The following is a 27,557-nucleotide window of genomic DNA, read 5'->3' as shown; positions in this document are numbered from 1 at the left end:
AGCTGTAAGCTTCGTTTGAGAAACACGTGGTCCGGAGACTTTTGTCCTTGACTGTACAGCATACATACGATGTAACTTGAGTCGGATGGCGTTGACTGCAAAGCTGTCCTATTTAACACTGCTAGAGCTAGACATGGTCACCTTCCTAGGTCGTTTTTGCGGTGATCTTATTCCAATAGCGAGACCTTCCTTCTTGAACCTCGCAACTGTCCGAGGGCTCACCCCAGTCATCTCGCCCACAGTTTCGAGAACTTCACGCACTTTCTTCTCCGGGAAGCGCTTCCTTACGCTAGAGTAAACGTTGACAATAACCTGCTTGGAGTCTTTCGAAATTTTCGGAGATTTCAGCTTGGAGAACAGGCCAGCAGGAGATGTTTTTGAAGCCGCAGTGGGCGAAGAAAACAAGCGAGTAGGCGATAGCGGTGCCATTTCCGCATACTCGGAAACCGAAAGACGAAAGCAGACGACATCGCCGGCCGGCCTAGCTGCGAAAACCTGATACAGGAGGAGCCGAAAAAAAAAACCCAAAAAACTAAGGCACTCTGTTTTGAAGAACATTAAAGAAAAAGCAATCTTTTTGCAAAATAAAACACCATTATCATTATACTGCAATATCAACCAACATTTACTTTAATTTTGAGTTCATTACTCTTTTCACCTTCGACGCACTACATTACGATGAGGACGAGGAGAGCGAACAGGCGCCGCAGCCTTGGCTGCGTTGACAGCTATGTATGAAACGGAGTATAGTGATCCGGATCAGTGATCACTACGTGCCCTAAATCCACATAATCCTTTACTACTTCCAGCACCTCGCTGCCAATTGCGAATTGCTGTTCCCTTCCTAGACTGGTGAACATCACTTTGGTTTTCTACATGTTAATTTTTAGACCAACCGTTCTGCTCTGCTTGTCTAACTCCTGGATCATGCTTCGCAGTTCATGGCCTCAGTGGCTTAGCAAGGTAATGTCATCAGCGAATCACAGATTACTTAGGTATTCTCCATTAAATCTTATCCCCAACTGCTCCCAATTCAGGCCTTGGAATACAGCCTGTAAACAGGCGATGAATAGCATTAGCGAGATTGTGTCTCCCTGCCTGACATCCTTCCTTATTGGAATTTTATTGCTGACTTCATCAAGACTCAGTAAAAAAAACAACAGAAATTTCTGTTGCGGGAGAAAATCTGTCGCACTACAGATATTCCTGTTATCGCAACAGAACATTCTGCTGCAAGGACAAAATGATCTGTTGTGACTACAGAGTAATGTGTTGCAACGACAGAACGTATAGAAGCTCTGTAGAGACGACAGATGCCACACTACAAAGTGTTCTGTAGCGACAATAGAAGTCTCGGTCGTGCCAGAAACACAAAATTTCTGTTGCACCAAATGAAACCATGAGTGCAACAAATATAACCATGAGCGTTGGCTTCATCGCGTATACTTGAATGTTGTCCCAGCTAAAATGAATTGGTATTCATAAAAACAAACACTTTCTTTGAATTGAATTGATGAATTCTTAGGCATTGTTTAAAGTAGCGGCTAGCATTTTTTCGTTCCTCCTGCATCATTAATTATTCGGCATCAATTCACATTGTAAACATGGCTTTAAACAATAGGAAGGTTACCCACAACTCCGAAAATGGTGTAGCTGGTACTTTTCTGCATCCCCAATATTTAGTCGTCATAAATAACTTTTTAAATATGGATTTAATAGGAAAAGGTCGAGCTCCACAGAGATATTCGGGCTGATGTGCTTCCGGCAAGGTAACTTTAGCATACCTCCTATTATTTCGCGCCAATGGAAGCCCGCGAAAATTAAGAATAGGGTGTGACAGCGTGATCAATGCGTATGAAAAGAACAGTCGCATTTGTCACAATGCTGTACCTATATATACAGACACACACACACACACCAAAACTACACGACAGCATATCACGGAATATCATCACCGGCAGGATAGCAGCTAAGGTCACTGCCCTATTCATTTTCGTCTCCCTTGTAATATGATCCCACAACACCGAGCCATCCTTCCACATTAATGACAACGATTGCTTAGGTAACACAACTGGCATGAAGAGGTGGGAGGAAAAGAGGGTACAATCACAAAGGGCAAGAAATGAAAGTTCAGGTGTTTAGAATGGTGTGTCCAGCTGGTCAGCTAGCTATGCCATCATTGTCATGGTCAGGCAATGTCACCATCACGAGGTTGCTGTGTCTTGTGATCAGGGCTGGGAACAGGACACGTTTGACTGAAGGGACATAGGAGAGGTTTTTGCCCTGTAGTGGGCATAGTCAGGCTGATGATGATGATAATCATGACCGCACTATCTCACTTCTAAAGACTGTGACACCAATGTGCTTCTCATAGTAGTAGTAATTCGATGCCTGCGCACACTTGTTTCACACTTTCCGGTGCTACCACTCTGAAAAGTAACCTGCGACGAGGCAGTCAATGAAAAAAAAAGTGTAAAAATCCCTCCATCTCTGCTTCTCCAAGCACTGGGCCAAAAGATGCATGTATGGACATTCGTTGATGTCTGCATGTGGAAAGGCATGCAGACTAGTTAACTGGACGAGCACTTTTCATGTCATTTGTCGGTATGCTCTGGTTTCTTCAAATCAGAATAAACTGAATATTTATTTCCGTCTCTTATAACAAACAGATGAAAGAGCTTCAGGTAAAATTGCCAGAGATGACAAGGGCTTCAGCCCCACCTAACCGTCATTTGATGATGCTGCAGCCCTATCATGTCAACAGCAGCACTAGCACAGTATGAACATAGATGAAGGTATGAACTTCAGAACAGATGCGCAGAGCTTGGCACAAGATACATACTGAACACAGCGAATAACTACAACTTGATTCTTTTGACTCATTTCCTGGGAAAGCAGCAAGCAGTTGCAATATGCGGATGTGAATGCAGTGAACACACAAAGAACTTCTCTTTTAAGAGGCATTTAAGAGGCAGCTAAAGATCATCCGTACAGAAATATACTCCTATAGCATGATTCAGCTTGAAAGCGTGCATATGTTAACAGAAAATTCACTAAGCTATGCAGGCAAGCTTAAGGCAGTCATAGCTCAGAAACACACGTTATTCCACAAAGAATGAACATAAACAGCTAAGAAATTAATTCTTCGATGACCTTTCAACTGCAGGTCATGTCATTCAAACGCACTTGGCACACACATACCAGAAATGGCAGGCCTTTACCTTAAATCTGAAGACAACCATCAAATTTGCAGCACTACACCTATAAACATTATAGCCATAGTGAAGGCCATGGTTTTGCATTGTGAGACAGACTTTGCAATTATTCCACGTGGTTTGACAAGTTTTCTGGATATAGGTGACACAGGCATCAGCATGCCATTTAAGCGCAGGTTTGGAAACACATTAGCTACCTAAGGTCTGCCATTTCTACTGCGATTATTTCGCATCTGACGTTTACCTCACACATTTACTAACCACACAGATTATGAGTCCAAACAATTTTATGAGGAATGTTTGCAAAATAAAATGATATATACACAATAAAAATACAATTAAAAAACAACTCTTAGCAGGTGTGTTGCGACCAGACAACAGGGAACCAAACCTAGTTATTCAACACAGATAAGCTCTTCAAGTCATGGAACAGCACAAACAAATTCTGGATGACCGCGCCAACATTACGCCTGCCTATCTCCTCACTGACTGCATTTTATACATTTTTGTACTCATTTTACATGTTTTACCAATTTTTATTACTGTTCCCACATCTTTACTCCATTCTATGAACTTGTTATTAAACTACCATCACATGGTCAGACTCCCTTAGCCCTATCTGCTGTGAAAAAAAAGAAGCACTTTAGACGAGGCCAATAAAGAAAGGCAACACACTGTTAACATAAAAATGCCTATATGGGAGTAAAAAGTGTGTCCTCTAGTGCATTCCCTTTTATAAAAAGTGCACTAGAGGACAGTTTACTCTCTTTTTTACAAGCACTAACTCCTTTTTCATTGCCCACGTTTGTTGCGCTACTCTTACCTCGCTGCATATAAAGCAACTAGCACAGTTTTCTCCTCTCACTTAGCCCTATCCCTATCACATATCACATCCACAAGAGTATCACATCCTGCAAGTAGCATCACAGGCCATAATAAATGCACATCTAAACAAGGTATTTCACCTAAGATGTTTTGCAATGTCTAAAAATAGGCTTTCTGAGTTAGAACTCTGCTTTCTTTTTTTCGGCAAAGCATTGTCAGCGATGCAGCTAAGATCTGTTAACTAGTAGGCTGGTTAACTTTTTCACTGTTACTGTTAGTCTCCTAATTTACTGAGGTGTGTAGACAGCTGCATGTAATATTCACATCAGTTTTTAGAATTTTGTAGATGCAGTTAACCTCGGCACTGTGGCCCAACAAATTTTTAATGGAACAAATTTTTGATGATGAAATAGCCAAAATTTGTTGGGCCACTGCGCTGAGGCTAACTATGTCTTAGAAATTCTAATGGCTGATAAGGATATTTCTTATGGTGAGCTACATGCCACTCAATAAATAAGGACATAAACAGTAGCAGTTAAAAAGTTCATTACGTAATATCTGTTAACTGGCCTACTAACCAGCCGAAAATGCTACGCTGTAAAAAGTGTCCTTGCAACTCAATTAGTCTATTTCTAAAAATTTCAGAATTTAAGGCAGAACACCCGGTATTGCTGATGTATAAACTCTTTTCCCGGCCACCTAAAAACTCAAGGAAACATTTTCAGCGGGCTGCAATCGTTGCTGACCTAGATTCTAGTAAACACAGTAGCTGTACAGAAGAACATTCCACAAAACTTCTTCAAACTGTCTTTAAGAATCGGAACTTGCACAGTTGTAGTTGTACACAGTGTCAAGCCTCGAGTTTGCCTGCGCACGTGGACCGTACACAAGACCGACTCTCACAGTTTGTCCATGAAATGCGGCCGCCGCATGTTGGCAAGTCTGCCGGCCAGGTGTTTGTGAAATTTCTTCATCCTATTGGCTGCCATTGGATCGTCGCCGATGTAGACTCGATACATAGCTGTAGAGGAAGCAATGCACTGCATCAGAAACACCGTATCAGTACCCATTTAGTAGTTAGAATGTAGAAAGAAAGCTAGAATATATACTCCGTTTCAAACATAGCAGGCAACACTGCGGAGGTTGCTGAAGTAGTGCGTCCGCAAAACTATATTGCTCCGCCACGCATCATTCGTTCTTCTCGAAACTCCGGTCATTCTTTGGACAAATACAAAGACCGATATAAAACGATGTAGTAGCATTGAAAACCACGGTCGAAGCTGTGAGGTGCTCACTGTTCGGGCTCTCTGGCCATAATTTTCACGGAGTGTGAACTACTTTTTGGGCGCGGATTTAGTATAAGTGATTCGCCCTACCAACCATGTATCATACCGCCACGTGTACTTTTTGCTTCTCGAAATCTCGACGAGTCGCAGGACGAAAATGTTGCAAGAGGTAAAACGAAGTCCGGGAGGTGCCAGTCACGGCACTTAACATTTGTCACTAGGAAATAGGTTTGTGTTCGCTTTGCTTGTATGGTGAACTACTTTTTGCGTGCGGACTTGGCATGCGCGAACAGGCATGCTAGCTTTGGCAGTGTTGCCTGCTATGTGTGAAACGGAGTAGAGTATAGGCCGACCAATGGCAGCTGTAGGCCACAAACATTCGGCAATGGCGACCAGCAAAGAACATCACAAACTTCAGCAGCAGCGATGCAGTGGGGAACTGGGCACCGAAGGATAAGCACTTGGACGCTGAGTCAATTCAGTGCTTCGCCCAAGAACACGTGAGGGGTAAAGGTGTTCATTTTGTTCTAATCGAATTCAACAGATGCTCTAAATGTCTGCAGTGCCAGTAATCCTCTACTGGTGCATCATCATCATCATCATTTATTGTCCCTTAAAGGCCCCTGTCGGGGTATTACATAAGGGGGGAGCGTATACAAGGTTGATGTGGAAAACAAAGGTCACAAAAATATAACAATGCAATATAGGAACATAAAGAGAAGCAAAGAACGCGATAGTTAGAACAGTGCAGGTAAAAAATGCCTTTAGGCCACAAGCACCACACACGTCGGCAAAAGGTTAGGGCAGCAAAACTCAATACAGTAAAAAGGATTTCATATAAACACAAATCGAAGAAAAAAAAGACATGTCAACCCAGGTGATCTAACAACATCGCCTTAAACCTTGTCGCATCGTGCCCATTTGTTAGTCAGTCGGGCAGAAGGTTCCATTCTTCAATTGCGGTCGGAAAGAAGGATTTGTTAAAAGCATTGGTGGAGCCATGAAGTCGTTGAACGCTATTTGAATTAAAAAGGCGGTGCGATGTATGAAAGGCAGGAGATATAAGGGAACCACGCAGATAGGGGAAATTGAAGTACTATAGCTTATGGAACAAACAAAGGCGCGCAACTTTTCGTCTGAGAGCTAAGGAAGTGAGGTCAAGTGATGATTTAATGGAGCTTACGCTGGAATGAAAGTCGTATGTTGACGATATGAAGCGGGCTGCACGGTTCTGGACGGCTTCAAGCATGTTAATTAGGTCGGACTGATGAGGACTCCAGATCGCGGATGCATACACCAGCCTACTACGGACAAAAGTTTCATATGCCAGTTTACGTATGTTAGCGGGGGAAGAGGGAAGTCATCTTCTAATAAAACCGAGTGTACGTGAAGCGTCGGCCGCGATCTTTGTAATATGATCAACCCAAGTTAATTTGCTATTGATTGTGATGCCAAGGTAACGATAAGATTCAACTTGCAATAGGTCCTCAGAAAATAAAGAGTAAGGATAAGTTAAATTGGAGCGTTTCCAAAAAATTTGCATAAAACTGCACTTCCTAATATTCAGCTTGCATTGCTACTGCGCATGAAAAAGTGTTCGCGCTTCTATCCTCAATATCTGGTGCACTTTCCAGCAACATCGAACTCATGTACCACCGTGAAATATTTCAACAGCTCCGTATGTAAGACAACTACTCCTTTACATGATGCTGAGAACGGTCACCAACGTCTGGGAGGCACGACTCACTACATGGTTGAGTGACTGCAAGGCAGAAGTTCCAAAATTGCGACAAGACCTCTAAAGCACATGGTCGACGTGGTGACGATGCGGTGACACTGTTTTTATTTTCCTATCTGAGAATCTTTTGTGCAGCTCTCTTGAAAAAGGAGGTGCGTACGAAATATTTGCATGGTACCAGTGGTAGCAACTACCATTGTTTTTTAAGGCTTGAGGGCAGCCTCACCTTCCTATAACAACAAGGCACAGGAAAGCCATTTCAGAGGTACCTTTGTTCTTAAACTTCCATCCAACTTTCAGTACACTGCGGCCTCGTTCCTCGTGTTACATTCAGGTACTTTTTTAAGTGACAGCGTTAAAGACCCCTTTCACCAGAAAATCCGGTGTTGGCGTCATGGCTGTTGGCGCTGTGAACAAAAAATCACGGGCATGGCTGTGGCAGGTGGTCCCCAGAGAGCAACCTAGATGCAGGTGGGCCACCTTGGTCACGTGATCTTGCAGTGTCATCACTAGGGCCCGGAAATATAGGCATTTGCCTAAACATGCCTATAAATGCCTAAACGGGGGATTTATGCACTTGCCTGCCTTTTTGTCATTTTTTAGAAAATACTACCTGTTTAACCGCACTTTTTGCCTATAAATGCCTAAATTCGGTACTTCGGTCCTCGGTGCCGTTTTTCGATTTTGAGACATCTATGTATGGTGAAAGGCGCGCGCCAATGCACGCAACAAAGGGGCGGGTCTCGCCGAGCGTTCTTCTCGAATTGTAACTTGAACGCAGTGAAACGAACTGTTTCTCTCGAAGTGTAGCAAGAGGCGAGTTTGGAAAGAGACCTGACATACATTGATGCAAACTTCTCAAAAATGACGGAAAGGATGACAAAATTGAAAAAGGCTGTACTCTCAATGAATCGTTGAAGGCAGTGGCAGAAGTACCAGCAGCACTTCGGGGACTGGAAGGAAAGGGCGCTACTGCTTCTACGAAGATGCAACAATTCGTAGAAAAAAATAGATGCCTAGAAACAATTTCCCAAATCAGAGACTTTCTGCACGGAGATGATACGGCCACATCACCTGAAGGCCTAAGCCTTTATCAACTCTTATGTTGTAGGTTCGCGCCACTAAGTTCATGTGATGTCAAAAGAAGCCTTTCAAAGTAGAAGGCTATGCTTAGCGAAAATCGAAGGAGCTTCAAGTTCTAAAACCTGAGAATGCGCTTTATTGCTTCAGTTTAGGACTGCGTATGCTCCGTGCTTGACTTACGAATCTTGTACTTATGAATAAAGAGTATTATTCAAAGCGCCTATTTTTGCTTTACAGCGCCTATTTCAATATTTTTTAGAGCCTAGATGCCTGCCTCTTTCGAGGTTCTTTAGTGCCTAAATTTCCGGGCCCTAGTCATCACAACCAGCCCACCGGATAGTGAGTAAACTGCCCACAGTGGCAGGTGGCAGCGAAATTAATGATTGGTCACTCGGGATGAGCAATCTGGGCCACTCAAGGCCCACCGCTGGGAGCACCTGCCATCACAGGGTGGTGGTGCATCGTTTAATCGCTGCACCACTGTGCTAGGAAGGGAATGAGGACTACCAGGAATCTATGAATGTGAAATAGACAATGACCAATTCTGCATACTATATGGAAATTAACCCATAACATTATTGTGTCATAGCCTTAAGGTGGAGCCCAAGCCTCCAATTTTTAACGTTTTTGCACCCACAAAAGTGACCTTCCCGTTAGAATAATGACCGTCCTACATTTAGGCATATATGCTACTTGTGATTTCACAACCCCCCTTTCGACTGCTGAAATCGAAATCTCAATTAGATTGGAGAAAAAAATGCAATTACGCATTACTTACTGAGCGAAAGCGAATTTCACAAGATTATCCATGTTTACTGTAGTCTTACGCAACACTCCAAAGCAAAAGCACGCTAAAAAAATTTGGTGTCTATAGTCCATGAAAAGACATCCATGCAGCAAAGCTGCCATACCTTTCAGAGCGCAGAGCTTCTTGGGCGTCAGCGGCTGCCTCGGTTTTCCAGTTCCACGAGCTACGTCCCTGTTTGAAAGCTTGCCGGTTACGCTACGTACAAAGAGCTCCTCTGGTTTCCAGAAGAGGTTGGCAGCCCGGAAGCAAAATGCAGGGTCAGTAGGAGCGGTGAAGACATCATCCCACACTCGCTTGGGAAACCAGAAATCATTTCCTGCGTAGACCTGAAAGATTCCCACGCAATCACACCAAAAAGATAAGCACCTGCTGCAGCTGCCGTGCGGACACCATAATTTACAGTTTGCACACACAGGCCAACGACAGCAAATACAAAATGCTATCCACTGCATCACATCAACTCTAGGCAGCCAGCAGTGAAATGCAGTCAAATTTACTTCTTTTACTCCAGAAAATTACATGCCAAACACTGAATGCGCAGAGGTGTTTTTTTTTTTTGCCTTCATCTAAATGCAGTCTCCATGACCAGAATTCAATCCAAAACGTTGGGCTCAGCAACAGCTCAATGTAAAATGCGGTCTCCATGACCAGAATTGAATCTAAAACATTGGGCTCAAGAGCAGCTGAATGTAAAAACCATCGCAGCAGACTAGAATTTCCTTGTGGCCAAACTTGCTAAATTATAAACTTAACATGCCGAAGCAAGACGTGGGCAATGAGCGACAGAGTGGAGGGCTTCGGATTAATTTAGACCGCCCGGGGCTCATTAATGTGCATTGACATTGCTTAGCACACGGGCACCTTTTGTGTCATGCCTCCATGAAAACATGGCCGCCATGGCTGGGACTGAATCTGGGTCCTCCGGCTCAGTTGCTGAAAGCCCTAACCACTGAGCTTCCACAGCACACCATCAAAGTTAGTATGAATGTGTACTGCCACTAACATAAACATACTGTCATTAAAATAAATGTGCACAAAAAAATGTAAAGCAAAACTGTCTGCTTAATTTTTTTTAAATTCTGGTGGAATGCTTTCAGTCCGAGCACTAACAAAATCAACGGAATCCTGACACTGCAGCCCTGGCCGAAATTTCTTCATTTGTTCTTCAACCACAAACCTGGGTTACGGTAGAGCCCATCTGTAACAAACCTGACGGTTGCCCAAATTGCGTTCACTGTATCTGACGTTCGTATTAAGTGGATTTCTCATTCTGCAGCCATAAATATGAAGGCCAACGAAATAAGACTTGTCAATGACGAACAGCCACTGCCGGCTGCTACCATTCCTCCACGTGCACCGCAAGACGTTATGCAAAAGCTTGACATGTTTTCCGCCAGCACTTTACTCCGTTTCATACATAGCAGGCAACGCTGCCAAAGCTAGTGCACCTGTTCGCGCAGGCTGAGTCCGCACGCAAAAAGTAGTTCGCCATGAAACCAAAGCAAACTCATGTATATTTCGTAGCAACAAATCTTAAGTGCCATGACTGGCACCTCCTGGACTTCTTTTTACCTCTTGCAACATTTTCGTCCTGCAACTCGTCGAGATTTCGAGAAGCAAAAAGTACACATGGTGGTATGATATGCAGTTGGTAGGTCGAATTGCCCCTACTAAATCTGCGCCCAAAAAGTAGTTCACTCTCTGAGAAAATTATGGCTAGAAAGCCGAACACTGAGTGCCTCATAGCTTCGACCATCAATTTCAATGCTACTTCATCGTTTTATACCGCTCTTTGTATTCATCCAAACAATGACCGGAGTTTCGAGAAGAACGAATGATACGTGGCCGACTAATATAGTTTCGCGGACGCACTACTTCAGCAACCTTCACGGCGTCGCCTGCTATGTATGAAACGGAGTATAGTGTGTCCTTTCCAGGCATGCATTTTCGACAGCATATGGCAAAACTGTGTCGTTCTGTCGGCAATGTAACGCTTCTCCTTTATTACGTTTTTGGGTCCCCATGTTCTTCACAAGGAAGGGCGTCATGAACACCCAGAGACGCTCTTCCATCACCGCGCTTAATGGAAGCGCAAGATATTTAACTGTGGGGCCGAGTTTCCGGCGCCTTTTCGTGCGTCCTAACCGAGCTACACCACCACAGCTTTTTCATTGTAGCTAAGACGCAATCCCACTGACCTTACGCATATTTTGACTCTTACATAATAAGCAACCATTCGTTATAACTGCGGCTGTTATAAGTGGGCTCGACTGTTAATCTTGTGCCATAGTAAGGCTTCCAAGAATCTAACACAGTCGCAACTACTCTCTTACCCCACACTTTGCTAGCACCAATTTATTCAAGTGCTCTCTTTTCCCATACGCTGCACTTTTCTAACAATTAGTCTTGTACAGTTCTTACTTGTATTTCATTCGTTCATGCTTATTTCAATTTGTTTATCCATAGTTTCCTGGTATTTCTGTTTACTATATCTGTCTTTAGCTGTTATTTGTTTTGATGCATTGCATTCTAATCAATACTGTGCACAAATTTTATATTATGACTGCTGTCATCTTACATCTCGTTTCATTAGCTAGGAGGTCCCAGTACAGCGCTTCATAAGGGGGACGTTTATATGTAATTATTTGTCACAAATTCATTCAATCTCATGCAATCAGTAAACTTGAACTTCGCCAGCACACTGTAAGCAAATCTTTGATTATAAAATGGCCTTGTTTAGCATTCCTGTACAGCTGAACCCAGATACTATTTAGAACTTGAAGGGGATTACAAAATAGTTCTATGTATAAAACATGGCAGTTGATAATGTTATCTGCAACCTAGGAGCAAGAACACATTGCACCAACGCCAGTGACACTCTTCTTGCAGAGACGTGCCGCCCACTGGCATGCTGGCAGATCGGCACTCGCTGGGTGTTGCTAACTTTAATGTGATTCGCATCGAGGCCACTGAGGACAGTGCTGTGGAGCAAGCCATTGCCTACTATGAGATGTGTAATCCTGTCAACAATACACTACACATAGAATAATCGCTCTTTAAAATTAAGGTACAGTTGGTTACTGCGACACCTTTGGCAGCAAAGCATGTCATGTGAGACCTGCCATTCAGCTTTAGTTAGGTAAGCGTCATCGTATTACAGGAATCTGGCGTAGAAAATTCAGTGCAAGAGGCCGAAGGCCATCCTCAAGCGTACCCAAAGTTGACCCTATCACATGGTTTCACAGCACTAGCACTGCCAGCAGGTGCAAAAGGCCATGCAGCCGACCCTGTCTCTGCATGCGCGGAAAGTGATTGACTCATGAGTGAGCACTGCCTCTGTAAAAGTTCATGACTGTGAACTAAAGTATCTTGGTTCAAGTGATTGATGTATCACTATAGCTTTTGGTGTTGGCATGCGCTCTTGGTTGTCGATGGAATATATATTGCGTGTTGTTTCTAATAAACGTTCAGTTGATAGATAGTCAGCGCTGGTCCTGTTGCCTTTTTTCTTTGTCCCTCGTCTCAGCGCTGTTTTTTTTTTTCCAGCAGTATGTACCAACTAGCTCAACTCTCCATTTTATTAAAGTGATCGAAGAGAGCTGATAAGAGAATTTCAAAATATCTAAAAACCACTGAAGTTTCAGTTTAATATACAGCGCGACTTTTCTGTACTTGTACACTGGATTTTTAAAGGGATCAGAATCTATGAGCTCGAAATGGCCGGTAATTCGAAATATCCAAGTTTGATATATCCGTGCTCGATTGTATGCGTTTCTAATGTTTTCTCTAGCTTGTCCTTTCACATTACGGTTGCGCAGTCATTTGTGTTATGCTCTTTCCCACTGCACTGCCCTCCTGCTCGGACTCTGAAGCCCACAGTAACTCACGAATAAAATAAACTGAATCCAGGTCAATACCTTTCCATCTGGTCCAAGAGACCCAACCTTTGGTAGGCCATCATCGGATTCTTCGATGCTTGCGTCATCTGCACCCTCGGGTTGGTCAGCCATGCTGGTTTCACCCGGTTCCGGCTGAGCTGTGGGAAAGAACCACTGAACTGTACTTTTTTTTAAAAAGCGTACCCAAATAAGGCACTGAGTCTACATTTCTGCATGTGACCGGAACACTAAATCCTTTTGCACAAGGCCCAACATTCATAAATGTGAACACAATAAAATATGCCGAAATATGAAAAACCTTGTGCAGAAGCATATCAAGCCAGCAGTCATACTCTATTTCATATATAGGAAGCAACGCAGCGAAGACTGCAGAATGAGTGCATTCATGAAACCATACTACTAAGCCACATATCAATTTCCTTCTCAAAACCTTGGCGAGTGTTTGGATGAAAACAAGGAGCGGTATAAAATAAAATGGTAGCATTGAAAATCACAGTCAAAGCTGTGAGGCACCCAGTGTTCCAGTCCTCTGGCTATAATTTTGACTGAGCGTGAACTACTTTTTAGGCGTAGATCGAGAAAGAGTGATTCGTCCCACCAGCTCCGTATCCTACTGCCACATGTCATTCTTACTTCTTGAAGTCTCGAGGAGGCGAAGGACAAAAATGTGACAGGAGGTAAAACTAAGTGTAGGAGGTTGCCAGTAACAGTACTTGAGATTCATCACAGCGATATATGCATGAGTTCAATTTGGTTGCATGGTGGACTACTTTTTGGGAGCAGACTTAAACTGTGCAAACAGGCGCACAAGCTTTGACAGCATTGACTTCTATGTATGAAATGGAGAATGCGGTTGTGGAAATGCTACTTGTTCAAAAGCAGATTTAAACATGAATAGTGTAGCTAAAAGCTGAATTTATTAGTGTTAGCACCAAACTGACTACAAATTGAACAAGTACTAATACCTCTATATCAACAACTAGGACGTGGCGTCTCTCATAGCCTCAGTCGCTTTGGGACGTTAAACCCCAATAAACCAAACCAAACCAGCACCTAAAAAGCCTATGACTAGCCTGAGAGAGGAGCACACCCCTACATGCATTTGTACAAGCCGCATATTTGCGCGAAAGGGCTAAGCAGTAACAGTGGCACTGCACTACAGCACTATAATTCATGAAGTCATACCTGTCAAAAGACACAACAGTGAGCAGTACCAGGATGTAGGAAAGAGTGCCAGCTTTCGAACAAAGCCAAGATGGCAGCCACTGGAGACAAGGCTGCGACGGTTGCGAAGTTCTGCCCCATTTTGCCCCGAAATCGCCATTTCAGAGCTTTGGAGGTTTCAAATGTATCAATTTTTAGTAGTTGGAGATTGAATTAGATATCCAAACTTTGTATCTAGGTACTTTAGATTATATTTAGTCTGAATATGCCTTTCTTGAAAAATCGAAATTTTCGCTTTTTTTTTTAACAATTTCAAGACTAACGTCTCCCAAAGCGGTGACTCCATCAGTGATAGAAGCAGCATTTCATGTTTCAGAACAGGGCTTAGAGCAAGCAAAATACCAATTTGGAATAGCTACAGATGCATCCAGAGCAGGCGCTGATGAAAGTTGGCTTGCCACTTAAACATCTAAAAACGTCTTGAACCAGTTCATTTGTACTGGGTAGAAGCCACTGTTACGTTGTTCACGAGACCTTGGAAGAGGAACCCACTAGAGTCAGATACAACTTAAGTCCGCAGTGAAGCGCTGCCCACATTTGGTACCACCACACAGAATTCGTACATGACAAAAAAATAGACTGCTGTTGAAACTTTTCTTTTTACTTAAACAAGTAGCTAATCCCAGGAAAAAAACTACAAGCTCTAGAATTTTGATACCTGGCTTGTTTTATATGGTCAAAAATGAAAAGCTGATTTCATTTACTGTTGCAATTAGGTAGCAGAACAAAACAGAATGCCGCGGACCATCGCCCAGTGTAACGTTACCAACTGCTGCTTTTTAAAGTTGTATCCCAATATAGCCACCGCGGTGGCTCAGTGGTTACGGTGCTCGGCTGCTGACCCAAAAGACGTGGGTTCAATCCTGGCCACGGCGGTCCCATTTCGATGGAGGCGAAATTCTAGAGGCCCGTGTACTGTGAGATGTCAGTGCACGTTAAGGTCGAAATTTCCAGTCTTTTACTATGGCGTCTCTTATAGCCTGAGTCACTTTGGGACGTTAAGCCCCCATAAACCATAAACCAAACTAATATTCTAATATAGCTGGCAAACGCAGTAGTAGCTAAACACAGCATGTGAAGAAAAAAATCTCGCATCATTTTCTGCCTTTTTTTTTACAGTTTCTTTTAAGCACAGTACGATTCTCTAGGGTTAGCAACGTTTTGTGCCTCTCGAGATTGTTCTGCACATGTCCAGAACACCCTGAAATGGCTCTCCATCTGCCTAAGCAGCAGTCACTGGAGGGGAGGGAGTGCCGACGACAGAGGGTGCATGGAGCGGGAGATGTTACAGCCAGAGTGCGCTTCTGTACTATATTTAGAGCTGCCACTGTAATCCTACACAATCCTCATTCATTGCAATCTTAAAAGTGTGCCTTATAAGCTGCAGGAGTGAAGAAAAAGGCAGATGACAGAACCGAAGATCTCAAAGCCAACCAACGCAATGCACTTGTCTCGTTGAGCCAACGGAGCTGCATCAACAGTTGCAACAAAACTCACGGCACCCATAAGTGTGTGTTGTCTCGGTGTAGATGCAGTGTGTAGATGCAGCCAATAACAATGGCGGCCAAACAACAACGAAGTATTGAGTCCTGCTGTCAAACACAGGTTCATAGCGATATAATAGCGCAGAGTAGGACAGGACACACGAAGAAGACACAAACAACACGAGCGCTAACTTCCAACAAAATTTTTATTTCACACATGCAACATATTTAACACCAAAACCACGTCATCATCTGTGCTGTGCTATTGTGCTATTGGAAGATTGGGAAAAGCAACAGCAACAGAACACGTGGATGCACGACTCGTCATCAGAAGCTGTACGTGTCATGCATTGAAGGTGTCGTGTATAAAATACCGTTATCATGCGGAGGCCATTACATCGGCCAGACGGGGAGATGCCTCAATCAGCGATTGATGGAACATGCACGCGACGTCAAGAACGGGAAAGAGAAATCACTTGTTGATCACATTCATTTATGCGAATTTAAAACATGCAAACCATTTTTTGAGAAAACTGCTGTCCTTGCAAAAAGTAGGGACATGACCACGCGGTTAATGAATGAAGCAGAGAGGATAAATTCTTCGAGAGAGACATGTATAAGCACTCCTTCTATCTTTTTATCGGATAAAGAGAGCTATTATTTCTCAGACAACGTTACTGATAGCACAGCACAGGTGATGACGTGGTTTTGGTGTTAAATATGTTGCATGTGTGAAATAAAAATTTTGTTGGAAGTTAACGCTCGTGTTGTTCGTGTCTTCTTCGTGTGTCCTGTCCTACTCTGCGCTATTATATCGCTATGATCATGCACCAACAAGCCCAAAAAGCTACGCTTTTAAACACAGGTTGTCGAAGTGCCAGCATAGGCTCAAATTCAGGAAGTACAATGCGGGAAGCTGCTTACCAAATATCGCTGTCTCAGCCAAGTTTGTATTGCGTGGGTTTCTGTAGGAGCTATACAGGTGGGCTGGCTTCGGAAAACGTATCAGAGGGAAAACATATAACATAACAGTGGGGATCGGCAATAATAGTCATAGCACATAAAAGTAAAAAACAAAAAAAAAAACAAATGGAACATTCTTCAAGCAAGACTATTGAGACAGAAACTGCTATTTCTTCAGACAGATGAAAAGCACAACTTTGACTAAAAGTGCATTGTGATTGCAGAGCATTCCGAGGACTTGGATCATATCGCATCGATTTTGAGAACACGGGGTTATTGACATCGCACCCAACCCACTGAAGCAACATCATTTTGAGTCCTGACATTTACAAAATGCACCCGGAAATGTAAACAAATCTCAAGCTGTCTTCCATCAGTGTACACACATATATGGCCTTCGCGAAGCCACGAAGTCCGTTCCTCGCCACACCTCAAGCACATACGCACTACCTCTATCCACTCCCTCTCCAGTGACTCCTCACAGAACGGCAACCCCTCTTCCAAAACCGTGGCAGTCGACCAAAAGGTTTCAACTCTGGCTTCAGTGGAAATGCAGGTGCCGTCTGACCATACCTCTCGGTAAAACACCATATGGCATGCAAACCATTTATACTTCCTAGGGACAGGTTGCCACAATCATGGAGCATATGACAATGTTCCCTAAAGCCCCTTCGATGTCACTGTTGCAGTGCGCCAGAGAAAGGGCATCTTCGACAAACACTGCTACCAAAAGGTATTTAACGCACCCGTCACTCCTACTCAGATTATACACCTGTTGTCAACATTCAGTTCAGGTGGGCCATGGTGCTATCGGCAACCGTGCCAATCGTTCATCAGTAGTAACACTTTATGGGGTGTAACCTATAGTCAACATACCAACTCCAGCGGGAAAGCTGCGTGTTCAGCCAATGCATTCATGTGGACAGTGACTGAGTGTAGCCATTATCCGACTGTTGTGCATTAGCCAACTGCTGTGTCACGTGACTGCGCATTCGCATCATCTAAAAAAAATACCCTCTTACTATGCGGCTTGTAGAATGTTTCGATAGCGTATATCCACTGTAACACTGCCGACTGACATTTCCTCTCCGTCCTGTAGGGATATGATTGAAAATATCTGAGTAATCTCCGCATCAAATGGTCTGCACACAGTGCTAGCCATCTACCAGTTGAGTGCAAAGCCTAAAAAGCGTCAAATCATCTCAGAATATCTCTGTTTAGTGTACTTGACATGGGCATTACCCAAAGACAATCGTGATAGCGACCCGAGCAATAGATCCAGCTTAATGTATAGCTTAAACTGCAAGAACTACTTGTAATTTTGTTTAATATAGCTGCACTTGCTGCACCAGTTCCGTAAAGTTCTGCGGTGGTGACAATTATGTGCAGCGCCAGCTCTGGCGGATCAAGAGCAGCTTGACACTGCCTGCTTCCAAAACGAATGGTCGAGTGCAGGCCTCATAGTCTGTTAGCCTTGGCGTCACCATTTGCAGCCAGCTGTGTGCCACCCACGTCAACAGCCGCCAACATTCTGAACTGTATGAAGAATTTTCAAAATGCAAATGAAGTGTTGTCATGAACCAGCCTTAATGCGTGTGCACCTCATGGAAGCCTGCACAAAACAATGCACGTTTGCTTTGTAGAGTAGGTGTAGCCGCTTTCATAGTGAACTAGGGCGCCGTTCCCACCGACAAGTGGAACAGTGACCTGAATCTCTTCACCTTCTATCACAATGCGCAAGTTATCATTTGCAGCAGCACGAGTTCAGCACTAGCTACTGAAGAGGTGCGCACTTTTCCTGAACCAGACCTGCACAACGTGTGCCCTTTTTTTTTCATGAATGGTGTCATGCAGAGGGCGCCATTAAGAAATTTGCGCGAATACGGTGGCCGCAGCTGACAAAGGACAGGGTTAATTGGAGAGACATGGGAGAGGCCTCTGCCCTGCAGGGGGCGTAGTCAGACTGATGATGATGATGAGCACCGCAAGAACCAGTTCACGTAGTGCACGCGAATTGAACGGACGCATAACATTCTGCTGGTGCCGATAGCTGAAATACTGCGGCAATTTCATGCATATTTTATTATGCGTTCACAAAAAAATAAGGTGGTTATTTTATGCCAGCGTAGGACAAACCCGCAATGCGATCGTTTGTACACTGAGTCCCTTTTCTCTTTTTGCTGACCGAGCACATTTACACGCGTGTGCAACAGTCCTGTGTATCAGGTAATTATGAGAACAGAAAACCTTTTAAATCATTAGCAGAAGAAAGAACTCAGAACCTTTAAGCACAGCTGTTCTCGCCGGTGAAAAGTTCTCAGCAAGATATTAGGTCGAATGTTGCATGGTGCTGGGTCTCACAACAGAATGGACAAATGGGTGCCTCGAATCAGTTTGATACTTTGTTCTCACAAGTGACCGGCAGTCATGGAAAGTGGCTGTTGCTTTCATATTACCTATCTCAAAAATATCTTAGACTTCGAATGTATGTGCTCAAACGTAGCGGTGATAACGCATTTAACTCAGCCAGAAATCCCATTCTTAGATGTTTTGGGCATATAAATTAGGCTTGAAAATCGTTTTCAACCTAGGTAACAACCTGCCTTTTTCATGATGCGACTGCACATGCGCCAAGCCCTAGAGGAAGAACTACAAAACGCACTGAAACAGAGAGTAACAAACTGACAGCATGAGCTGCCACTACTGTTGCATTCATCGTGCTGGACATTGTTGAATAGGCCTTCATGACCGCTACTTTTGTAGCGTAACATGTGTGGACATGTAGGACGTCCATGGGACGTCCAAGGAAGTTTTAGTGCCCACTGGGAAGGCTTCACCACGAAGCATGGATAAAAGATCTTTGGCAATAGGACGATCACAGCCGTCCTTAGGGACTGTCGAACCATCAAAACTGTGCGGGAAGCACTTTTCAACAGCTACGGGTGAGCTACTAAGATTAAACATATATGCACTGTATGATGAAACTCGCCAGCCAGGAGGTAGAATGAGACACACGTTCACAGCACAGAAGTTCGAAGCAGACTGGTTTTATTTTCGAAAGAAATGCACATAAGAAAGAACGAGATGGAAAGAAAGGGCTTCCCAGCAATCTACAGCGCCATGGGTCAGAATGCGAGCCCACGAGTAGTCTTGGAGACGAAAAAATTCAGGGAGAGCTTTGGCTTTCTAAAGTGCTTCAAGGCAAAAGCCTTTCCTGGCGCACTATTTGGCACTGACTGCGAGACTGTTTGTGCTGTACTAGTGCTTTATTTGACTACGCACTTTGACTACACATTACAACACACTTTGACTGCTTCTTTAGCACGACTCTCTCTCTGCTTCGATGAGTTTGGTTGTATCCACGGCTCTGTTCGCAGTGATGTGGTCACCCACGGATGCCTTACGCCCCCTGTCGGAGCGGGCGACAACTATTTTATTAGTTGTCGTATGCTCCAAAAGGGGGTGTCAGGCATCCGTGGGTGACCTCATTACAGTGAATCCGCGCACTCTGACGTCATAACCATTTCGACCAACCGAAAAGCGTGACACCTCTGCTGACAACCTTCTGTCGACAACGATGAAGCATTAAAAGCTTTCACCTTAATACAAAACCATGGCATCCCGTATCAGATGCTGGGTGCAAAGAAATGCCCACTACAAAATCTTTTTATTCAATGATGGGCAGGAACATCATCTACGTCACCTTGGCACCCAGACTTCGTCCACACTTACTCAAGCAACGAGACCAAACGGACAAGTACTATGTGCCGTTTTTAACGCGTGACGGAGTAGCCCACGAAAAAGAGCCCAGCCAAGCAAGGTCGATCACGCGTAACTTGCATCGTGTAAAACTCTGTGTTCGGCTATCTGGAAGAGAGGTCACTCTCGCTCAGTACCCTACCATTCTTATTTATTATTTATTTATTTATTTGAACATACTCTTAGTCCCTTCTTGGGACTGTTACAGGAGTGTATTTATAAACAACAAAGATGCAAGTCAACAACACAATAATAGAAAAGCCAGCAATCAGGTATAAAAGACAAGAAATCAGCATTCATATGCGGAATCACATCGAGTGAAAAACAGAAGACGGAAGATAGCCAACTCTGGCCTTCAAAACATGTGTTCAAACACGTCTCAAAGTATTCCTTAATACAATCATACACTTAGTACATGATCGAGTGAGCAAAAAAAAACCATAAGACCAATACAGACTGTGAATGGTCATCAAATACCAGCGCTACCTGACAGGCAGCAGCACAAGTAAACGAAAAAGGACAATTACAGCACATCAGAAATCTTGCTTATCGTGGTTTCAACAGAAACCGCCATCACGGGGGATTACTGCAGTGGGTATGATGGCATGGTGGATGGATGGCGGAATAGTGGCAAGGTGGACAGCGTAGTGGACACGGAATTATCGTTCGTGTAAGCAGTGATAGTTAGGGTTGGTTAGTGAACGAGGTTGGCAAGTGCCCAGTTTCATTACTGGCAAAGGCAGGCTGCCATGAGCACGCTAGCTAGCAGCTTCCATTCGCCTGGATGGCATCAGGAATGGCTCATCTGGTGAAACAATCTAGCCAAACTGAAACACACAATGAGCGGCATTAGAAGCAACCCGCTTTATTGGGGCGGTTCGGCTTGCCGGGGCTTCTTCCGCTTTCCGTGCCGCCCAGCCTCAGTGAAGAAGCCCCGCAGGTACTGGCGAGATGCAGCGACCCTGGATTCTCTTTGCACATCTGCTCTGGGGTGGGCGTCAACATACTTCCGCAAACAGTCTGAAAGAAAAACACAGTACATGTACCTCCCCTACCTTGCCTTGTCAGTTAATGCTATGCATGCACGTTTGTTCTGTATCCATGCAGCAAAAATTACTGCGCAAATGGCAGAACGTACCAGCACAGCGAAAAGTAACATGACTTCTCCAGTTCTGTACAGTACTCTGCGTGTTAAACTGTGTTGAACCCAATAGAAATGGCTACCCTTGTGAGTTCCTTCAATTCCAATCGAGACAGTTGAGCACGCAAAGTATTTTGCTCACTACACTTACAATGATGACGAGAAATTGAAAAATTTGAGTATTAGAACCAAATGCGGCTATATCTGGACAGATAAAACAAAGGCTTCCCGAAACCACCCGCACGCATCCTGATTTGCATCCGTCAGATAGAAAACAAGTAAGCACTAAAAAAAAAAGGTTTTACAAAAAAAAAAAAAGATTTATTTGACTCTCTAATGCACTATAGTAATCAGTGTGTCACCCATTAGGCCCATTAAAGAGTCAGTGCTTGGACTGTGCTTAGAACTCGAGGGTGTAGTTGCAGCTCGCACGTTTGGATCATCCAAAATTCCGCACATTGCACACAGTACACTCCAGCCGGGGAATTTCGCAAGACCCTATCATCACCAAATAACCGTATTCTTAACACACATTCTACTGTACACGATTTATCCATAGGAACAATGCATATTTTAAAATTCCACAAAATCTGTTATGATACTGTTATAACCGATGTATCATTATATATGGTATCGTTAAAAGAGGACTGCACTTTTGTTCCAGAGAGATTTGCCTGCACGCCAGAAAAACTGGTCAAAAAGTCAGGGAATGGTAAGGATGGCAAACAAAGAGTGCTCTCAGTTGCAGCAATGAACTGAGGCTTCCAGCAGAGTAAATGACAACCAAACTGACCTGCCTACCATGCCAGACACTGAAAAAGCATGCTGTGTCTAAGCAGCTATGCTGTCCAAATTGGTTTACCCATACAAAAGATATCTTCAGGCTGTCTTTGGCACACAACCTGACATTCCATACCATTTATGGCAGAAAGTGTACACATGCCATCCTCAAAAAGAATTTTTCATTACAACAGCGCTTGCAAAAAAACTTCAGCCACCGCAAGCATCTAACCATGACTGACTCGACAAGTATAGAAACGATATGGCCGTAGCTTGCAATCCCACAGAGAGAACTGACAAATTCAGGGGGGCACTTTGCTGACCTAAAGTGTGGTGAGGCGAAAGCCTTAAGCGCAGTGTTGCTGTTTGTGTCACTAATGTGTGGTTAAGATGTTAAGCTTCGCCTCTAAGAGTGGAACGCGACAGTGTCTTGAAACGCTGCCAGGGAGTCCACAGAATGCCATTCTACGCCTTGCTCGTTGGTAAATTGATTTTTAAGGAAAGGAAATGTATCTCTCTGGCATATCTGGGTGGACACCTAAACCTCTCCGTAACAGGAAGGGAGGAAGATGGGAGAGAATGAAGACACTGTATTCACTAGACGCACCTTTGTTCATTCCAAACCATCGAGCTGGCATGGTGGAGTGGTTAGCGTGCTCGTCTCGCACTCCCGAGACCCTGGTTCAATTCCCTAACTCGACTAATTTCCTACTCGGTTTTATTTATTTATTTATTTCACTTGGAGCATCTCTATACCATCCCTTTAATGCATTGCATGGTTACTAGCCAAAATACAATTGGCCCCGTTTGAAATTCATGCACTGTGACATCACAACCATTACGACCAATTGAAAAGCGTGACATTTCTGTCGACAACAACTGCTTACAACGATGAGGCAATAAAGGCTTCCGCCTTAAAAAACTGGGGGGGGGGGGGCTCAAGCTCCGCCCTAAAGGCATGATGTGATAGCGTATTGGGTTAACTCCCATATATGTAGAAGGTCTTTCTACATATATATCCATATTTATAGATCCTTGGGAGTCCTCATACCCTGCCTAGCACAGTGGTTAAAGGGAAACTGCATAAGTTTTAGAAATCAACGAGCTTAAGAGGGTCGAATGTGTGAAACTTGCAGGTAAAGCATGCGAAGTCTTTTTGGGCTAGCACTTGAAATGGTGAAGTAATCGCTGATTAAAATCCGGACGCCCTTCAAGCTTCTCCGCAGCGCACAACGACAAGTGGGGGGCGCATGATGACGTCATTGAAGGTATCGGTATATTTTCAGCGCACAAACGCCTGCTTTGAAGAAAAAAACCAACGTCACCGAAGGCGAACCCTGCCGAGAGTTGTTTGACAGCGTCTAACGCGTCAGGGCAGGGTGTGGCGAACGACAGCGGTAATTTGAAATCATACCTTCTTTGACGTCACGCTAAGTTTCCCTGCACTGCTCCGGTGTATTGAGGAGAAGCGCAAAATTCAATCGTCAATTACGTCACTATTTTAAATGCTAGTGCAAAAACACTTGGCATGCTTTACCTACAGCCTACATAGATTTCAATTTTTGAATATCGCGAAATTCTCAAAAAAGTGCTGCAGCTGCCCTTTAAGCAATGTGCCACTGCCCTGCGATGGCAGGTGCTCCCAGCAGTGGGCCTCGTGCCGTCCAGGTTGCTCTTTACAAATGACCAATCATTAACGTATTTACTCGAATCTAAGCCGGTACTTTTTTTAACTCGTTAATGAAAGTCGGGGGTCGGCTTAGATTTGAGGATGCGATTTGCCCGCAACCACAAGACACGTAGCGCCACCTCGTGACAAGATTCGTAGCTTGCAGGTATGCAGGCTCTATTTTGCTTGTTCGAATGCTGTGAACAAAGGTCTTGCCATTCTGTGCTTGATTGTGCTCATCGCCGCGTGACCTCGAGAGACACCCGTGTTTGCGGCACAATGGCAGCACCAAGCGATGCCATTACACCACGGCTTTTAAGCGGAAAGTAGTTTTGGAGGCGGAGAGAACTTCAAACCTACAAGCCCAGCGCGACTTCGGTGTAGACGAGAATAACGTGCGCCAGTGGCGGAAGCAGCGGAACAAGGTTTTCAATTGTGCTGCAAAACGAACGGCCTTCCCTGGACCCAACAGCGGATGACACCACGAGGTGGAGAGGGATGTCGCCGACTTTATCAGGAAGCACAGGGAAAGTGCAATGCCTGTGACAACGGAGATAATACAGGCGAAGGCGAGGGAGATCGCAAACATTAGAGGTGCCGCACAGACCCAATTTAAGGCCAGCAGGGGCTGGGTCCACTCGTTTCATTAAGCGTTTCGGATTCAGCCTCCAACGGTGGACTTCCGTGTGCCAAAACCTACCCCCTGACTTTGAGCAGAAGCTGGTCACACTCCAGCACTTCGTTATCGAGAAGCGGCTAGGAAAGGACTACAGACTGGGCCAAATCGGCAACGCCGATTAGACCTTGGTGTATTTTGATATGATATGATAGGTGTAACGTTAAGAGATCGGAAGTGGGAGGAGTGAGTGAGGGAACAAACGTGGGTTAATGACATCCTAGTCGAAATCAAGAGGAAGAAATGGGCTTGGGCAGGGCATGTAATGCGAAGGCAAGATAACCACTGGTCCTTAAGGGCAACGAAGTGGATTCCAAGAGAAGGCAAACGTAGCAGGGGGTGGCAGAAAGTTAGGTGGGCGGATGAGATTAAGAAGTTTGGGATGATACGATGGCCGCAACTGGCGATGGACAGGGTTAACTGGAGACACATGGGAGAGGCCTTTGCCCTGCAGTGGGCATAGTCAGGCTCACGATGATGATGATGATGTATTTCAACATGCCTGTGGCATACACAGTCAATGAGAACGGTGCAAAACAGGTGAAAGTAAGAACTGTTGGGTACGAGAAGCAATGTACTACCGTGATGTTATGTTGCATGGCCAATGGGCGAAAACTGCCGGCCTACAACATTTTTAGGCGGAAGGCACTTCCAGCCGGAGAGGTTTTCTAAAACCGTCTTCATGCACGCTCATGAGAATGGATGGATGAGTGGTGCCCTTGTCAGAGATTGGGTGAAGATTATTTGGCAACGTCGTGCTGGGGCCCTGTTGTTCAAAGAGTCACTCCTGGTTCTTGACGCCTACCACTGCCACTTGACAGATACCGTGAAGTCTGTGCTTTCGGAAAGCGGTACAGCCATTGCGGTAATACCCAAAGGTATGACAGGCCAGCTAAAACCGCTCAATGTTGCTATCAACAAGCCGTTTGAGGATAGGCTGCGAAAGCATTACAACCACTGGCTGAACAGCCAGACGACCAGCAAGCGTGCTTCACTTAGCCAAGTGGTGAACTGGGCCGCTGCGGAACAGAACGAAATTTCGAACTGATTGTGCGGGCCGTTCAAAAGTGCAGCATCTCGAACGCACTGGATGGAAGCGAGGACAATGCGCTGTGGGAAGAAGCCAGCGACAAAGAGGACAGCAATGCCTTTGAAGACGACGATGAGTGAACACTGGACGTGCTACGATGGGCGTCAAACGAATAATAAAATGCACGTTCTAACCCCAGTCAACGCCTTTTTTCATTCGGCTCACATTCGAGGTAAACTTTTTTTTATTTTCTTGCCTTCTGAATTTTGGGCGTCGGCCTAGAATCGAGGTCAGGCTAGATTCGAGTAAATACGGTAATTTAACTGCCACCTGCCGCAGCGGGTAAATTGCTCGCTATCCAGTGGGCACGTTGTGATGACGCTACAAAGTTACCTTAACCACGTGGCCCACCTGCTTCATAGGTTGCTCTCTGGGGACCATCTGCCAGAGTCATGCTCATGATTTTTTCGCTCACAATGCGAACTCGAAATTTTCTGCGTAATGGGGTCTTTAACACTACCACGTTAAAAGCAAGCGAGGTGAGCATGGATGATGATAATAACGACTATGCGAGACATGCAGTATCTGACATACACAACCACACACCTTTCACTTCAGTCGACATGATGTTTTCCCCAATTTGTCTGAGAGAGCGGACATTATTCTGTACCACTATGCCTACACGAGCTAAACCCAGTGAGATTAGTTTGAACCACTGGACATGTAATCAGTATATCAGAACAGATGTCTGCTATGAAAGTCCACTTACTTTTCAATGCATCCACCTTTTCTGGAGTAGCGGGCAACTTGCCAGTGGAGGATGGCATGCTACGACAGGCGTTGCCAGTTAGGCTCCGGACAGCGGCCTCATCATGGGTCCAGATTGACTTGGCTGTGTTTAAGGCGAATTTCGCGTCGCTTGCCATCTTCATCAGAGACCACCACCTCTCCTCTGGTATGGAGATCCCCGGCCCTACTTGCACCTGCAGTTATTAAAACAGCTCTCAGGCATTTTGAATGGAGAACACGACAGCCTTACAAGCTTGAAAATGTCGTGCGGTGATGTATAGTGAGAAGGTAATAGAGCACTTCCGTCTACGAATGTCTTAGCCCATGACGTGCAGCTATGGCACAACAAAAAATACCGAAAGAGGATTATTCTGACACAACAGTATATCAACCACTGCTTAGCAAATGCTATCTGCCCAATACTATGTAGGTGCTTCACCAGGGTGGAAATTTGGGCAAGTCGGTATTGATCCATAACGTAAGAGTAGCGCGAAACCAGGACGACAGACACAAGGGGAGAGAACACACACCAACAACACAGGCGCTAACTTCCGACTGACGAAGAAAACCAAACCCAACCAAGTGAACGGAACCTGAGCAAAAGTAGTGCATGCGCTGACCTAAGAGAAAAAATCGAAAAAAGGTGCGAAAAATGCGATAAAAAATGTGAGATCACGGATGTTTTGAACCCAAGAAGGCCAGCTCTCGTTTAGACAAGGAAATGGACGGAGTTCTGTTCCGTTCAGGTTCCGTTCACTTGGTTGGGTTTGGTTTTCTTCGTCAGTCGGAAGTTAGCGCCTGTGTTGTTGGTGTGTGTTCTCTCCCCTTGTGTCCGTCGTCCTGGTTTTGCGCTACTCTTACGTTATGGACGTACGTGCTACAACAGCTTTCATGACAAGGGGGGAGGGCAGTATCTTTACTGCTGAATACCCTCAATACAGGGGTAGTTTCAACTGCTGTTCAAGTGAATGGTAGTCGAGCTTTCCAGCTGTTACTGAACTGAAGACAATTGTTTGCAATCACACGGCATTTTCTACAAAACTCAGTTCAACTCCTCGATCACAGTGCCATGCCTTGTGTGGCCAATTTATAACTAAAAATACAGTAAAATCTCGATAAACGGAAATTGGTTAAATGGAACTACCACTTAAACGGAACAAACGCCTCGCGGTTGGTTGGTTTTGTATT

The 27,557-nt window shown here is 44.5% G+C and overlaps 1 protein-coding gene across 2 annotated transcripts in view; it reads right to left on the bottom strand.

Annotated features, from left to right (window-relative positions):
* Positions 1 to 2,654: 2,654 nt before the first annotated feature.
* Positions 2,655 to 27,557, bottom strand: part of LOC149333851 (uncharacterized) — a 72,512-nt gene continuing 47,609 nt past the window's right edge. The window contains exons 6-8 of one of the 2 annotated variants that reach the window (XM_089558820.1): positions 12,873 to 12,991; positions 9,059 to 9,281; positions 2,655 to 5,061 (exon numbers count right to left, since the gene is read on the bottom strand). In XM_089558820.1, the coding sequence (XP_089414946.1) occupies positions 4,940 to 5,061; positions 9,059 to 9,281; positions 12,873 to 12,991 (464 nt within the window). In that variant the 3' untranslated portion in view covers positions 2,655 to 4,939. Of the gene's footprint in view, positions 5,062 to 9,058; positions 9,282 to 12,872; positions 12,992 to 20,138; positions 21,305 to 26,349; positions 26,564 to 27,557 lie in introns of those variants that run through there. The other variant, XM_089558819.1, reaches the window with a different exon arrangement.

The sequence above is a fragment of the Amblyomma mixtum genome, chromosome 8 (assembly GCF_055824585.1).
Source record: "Amblyomma mixtum isolate Tamu chromosome 8, ASM5582458v1, whole genome shotgun sequence".
NCBI lineage: Eukaryota > Metazoa > Arthropoda > Arachnida > Ixodida > Ixodidae > Amblyomma > Amblyomma mixtum.
The sequence above is the reverse complement of the archived record's forward strand: the minus strand, read 5'-3'. Positions and strand labels throughout refer to the sequence as shown.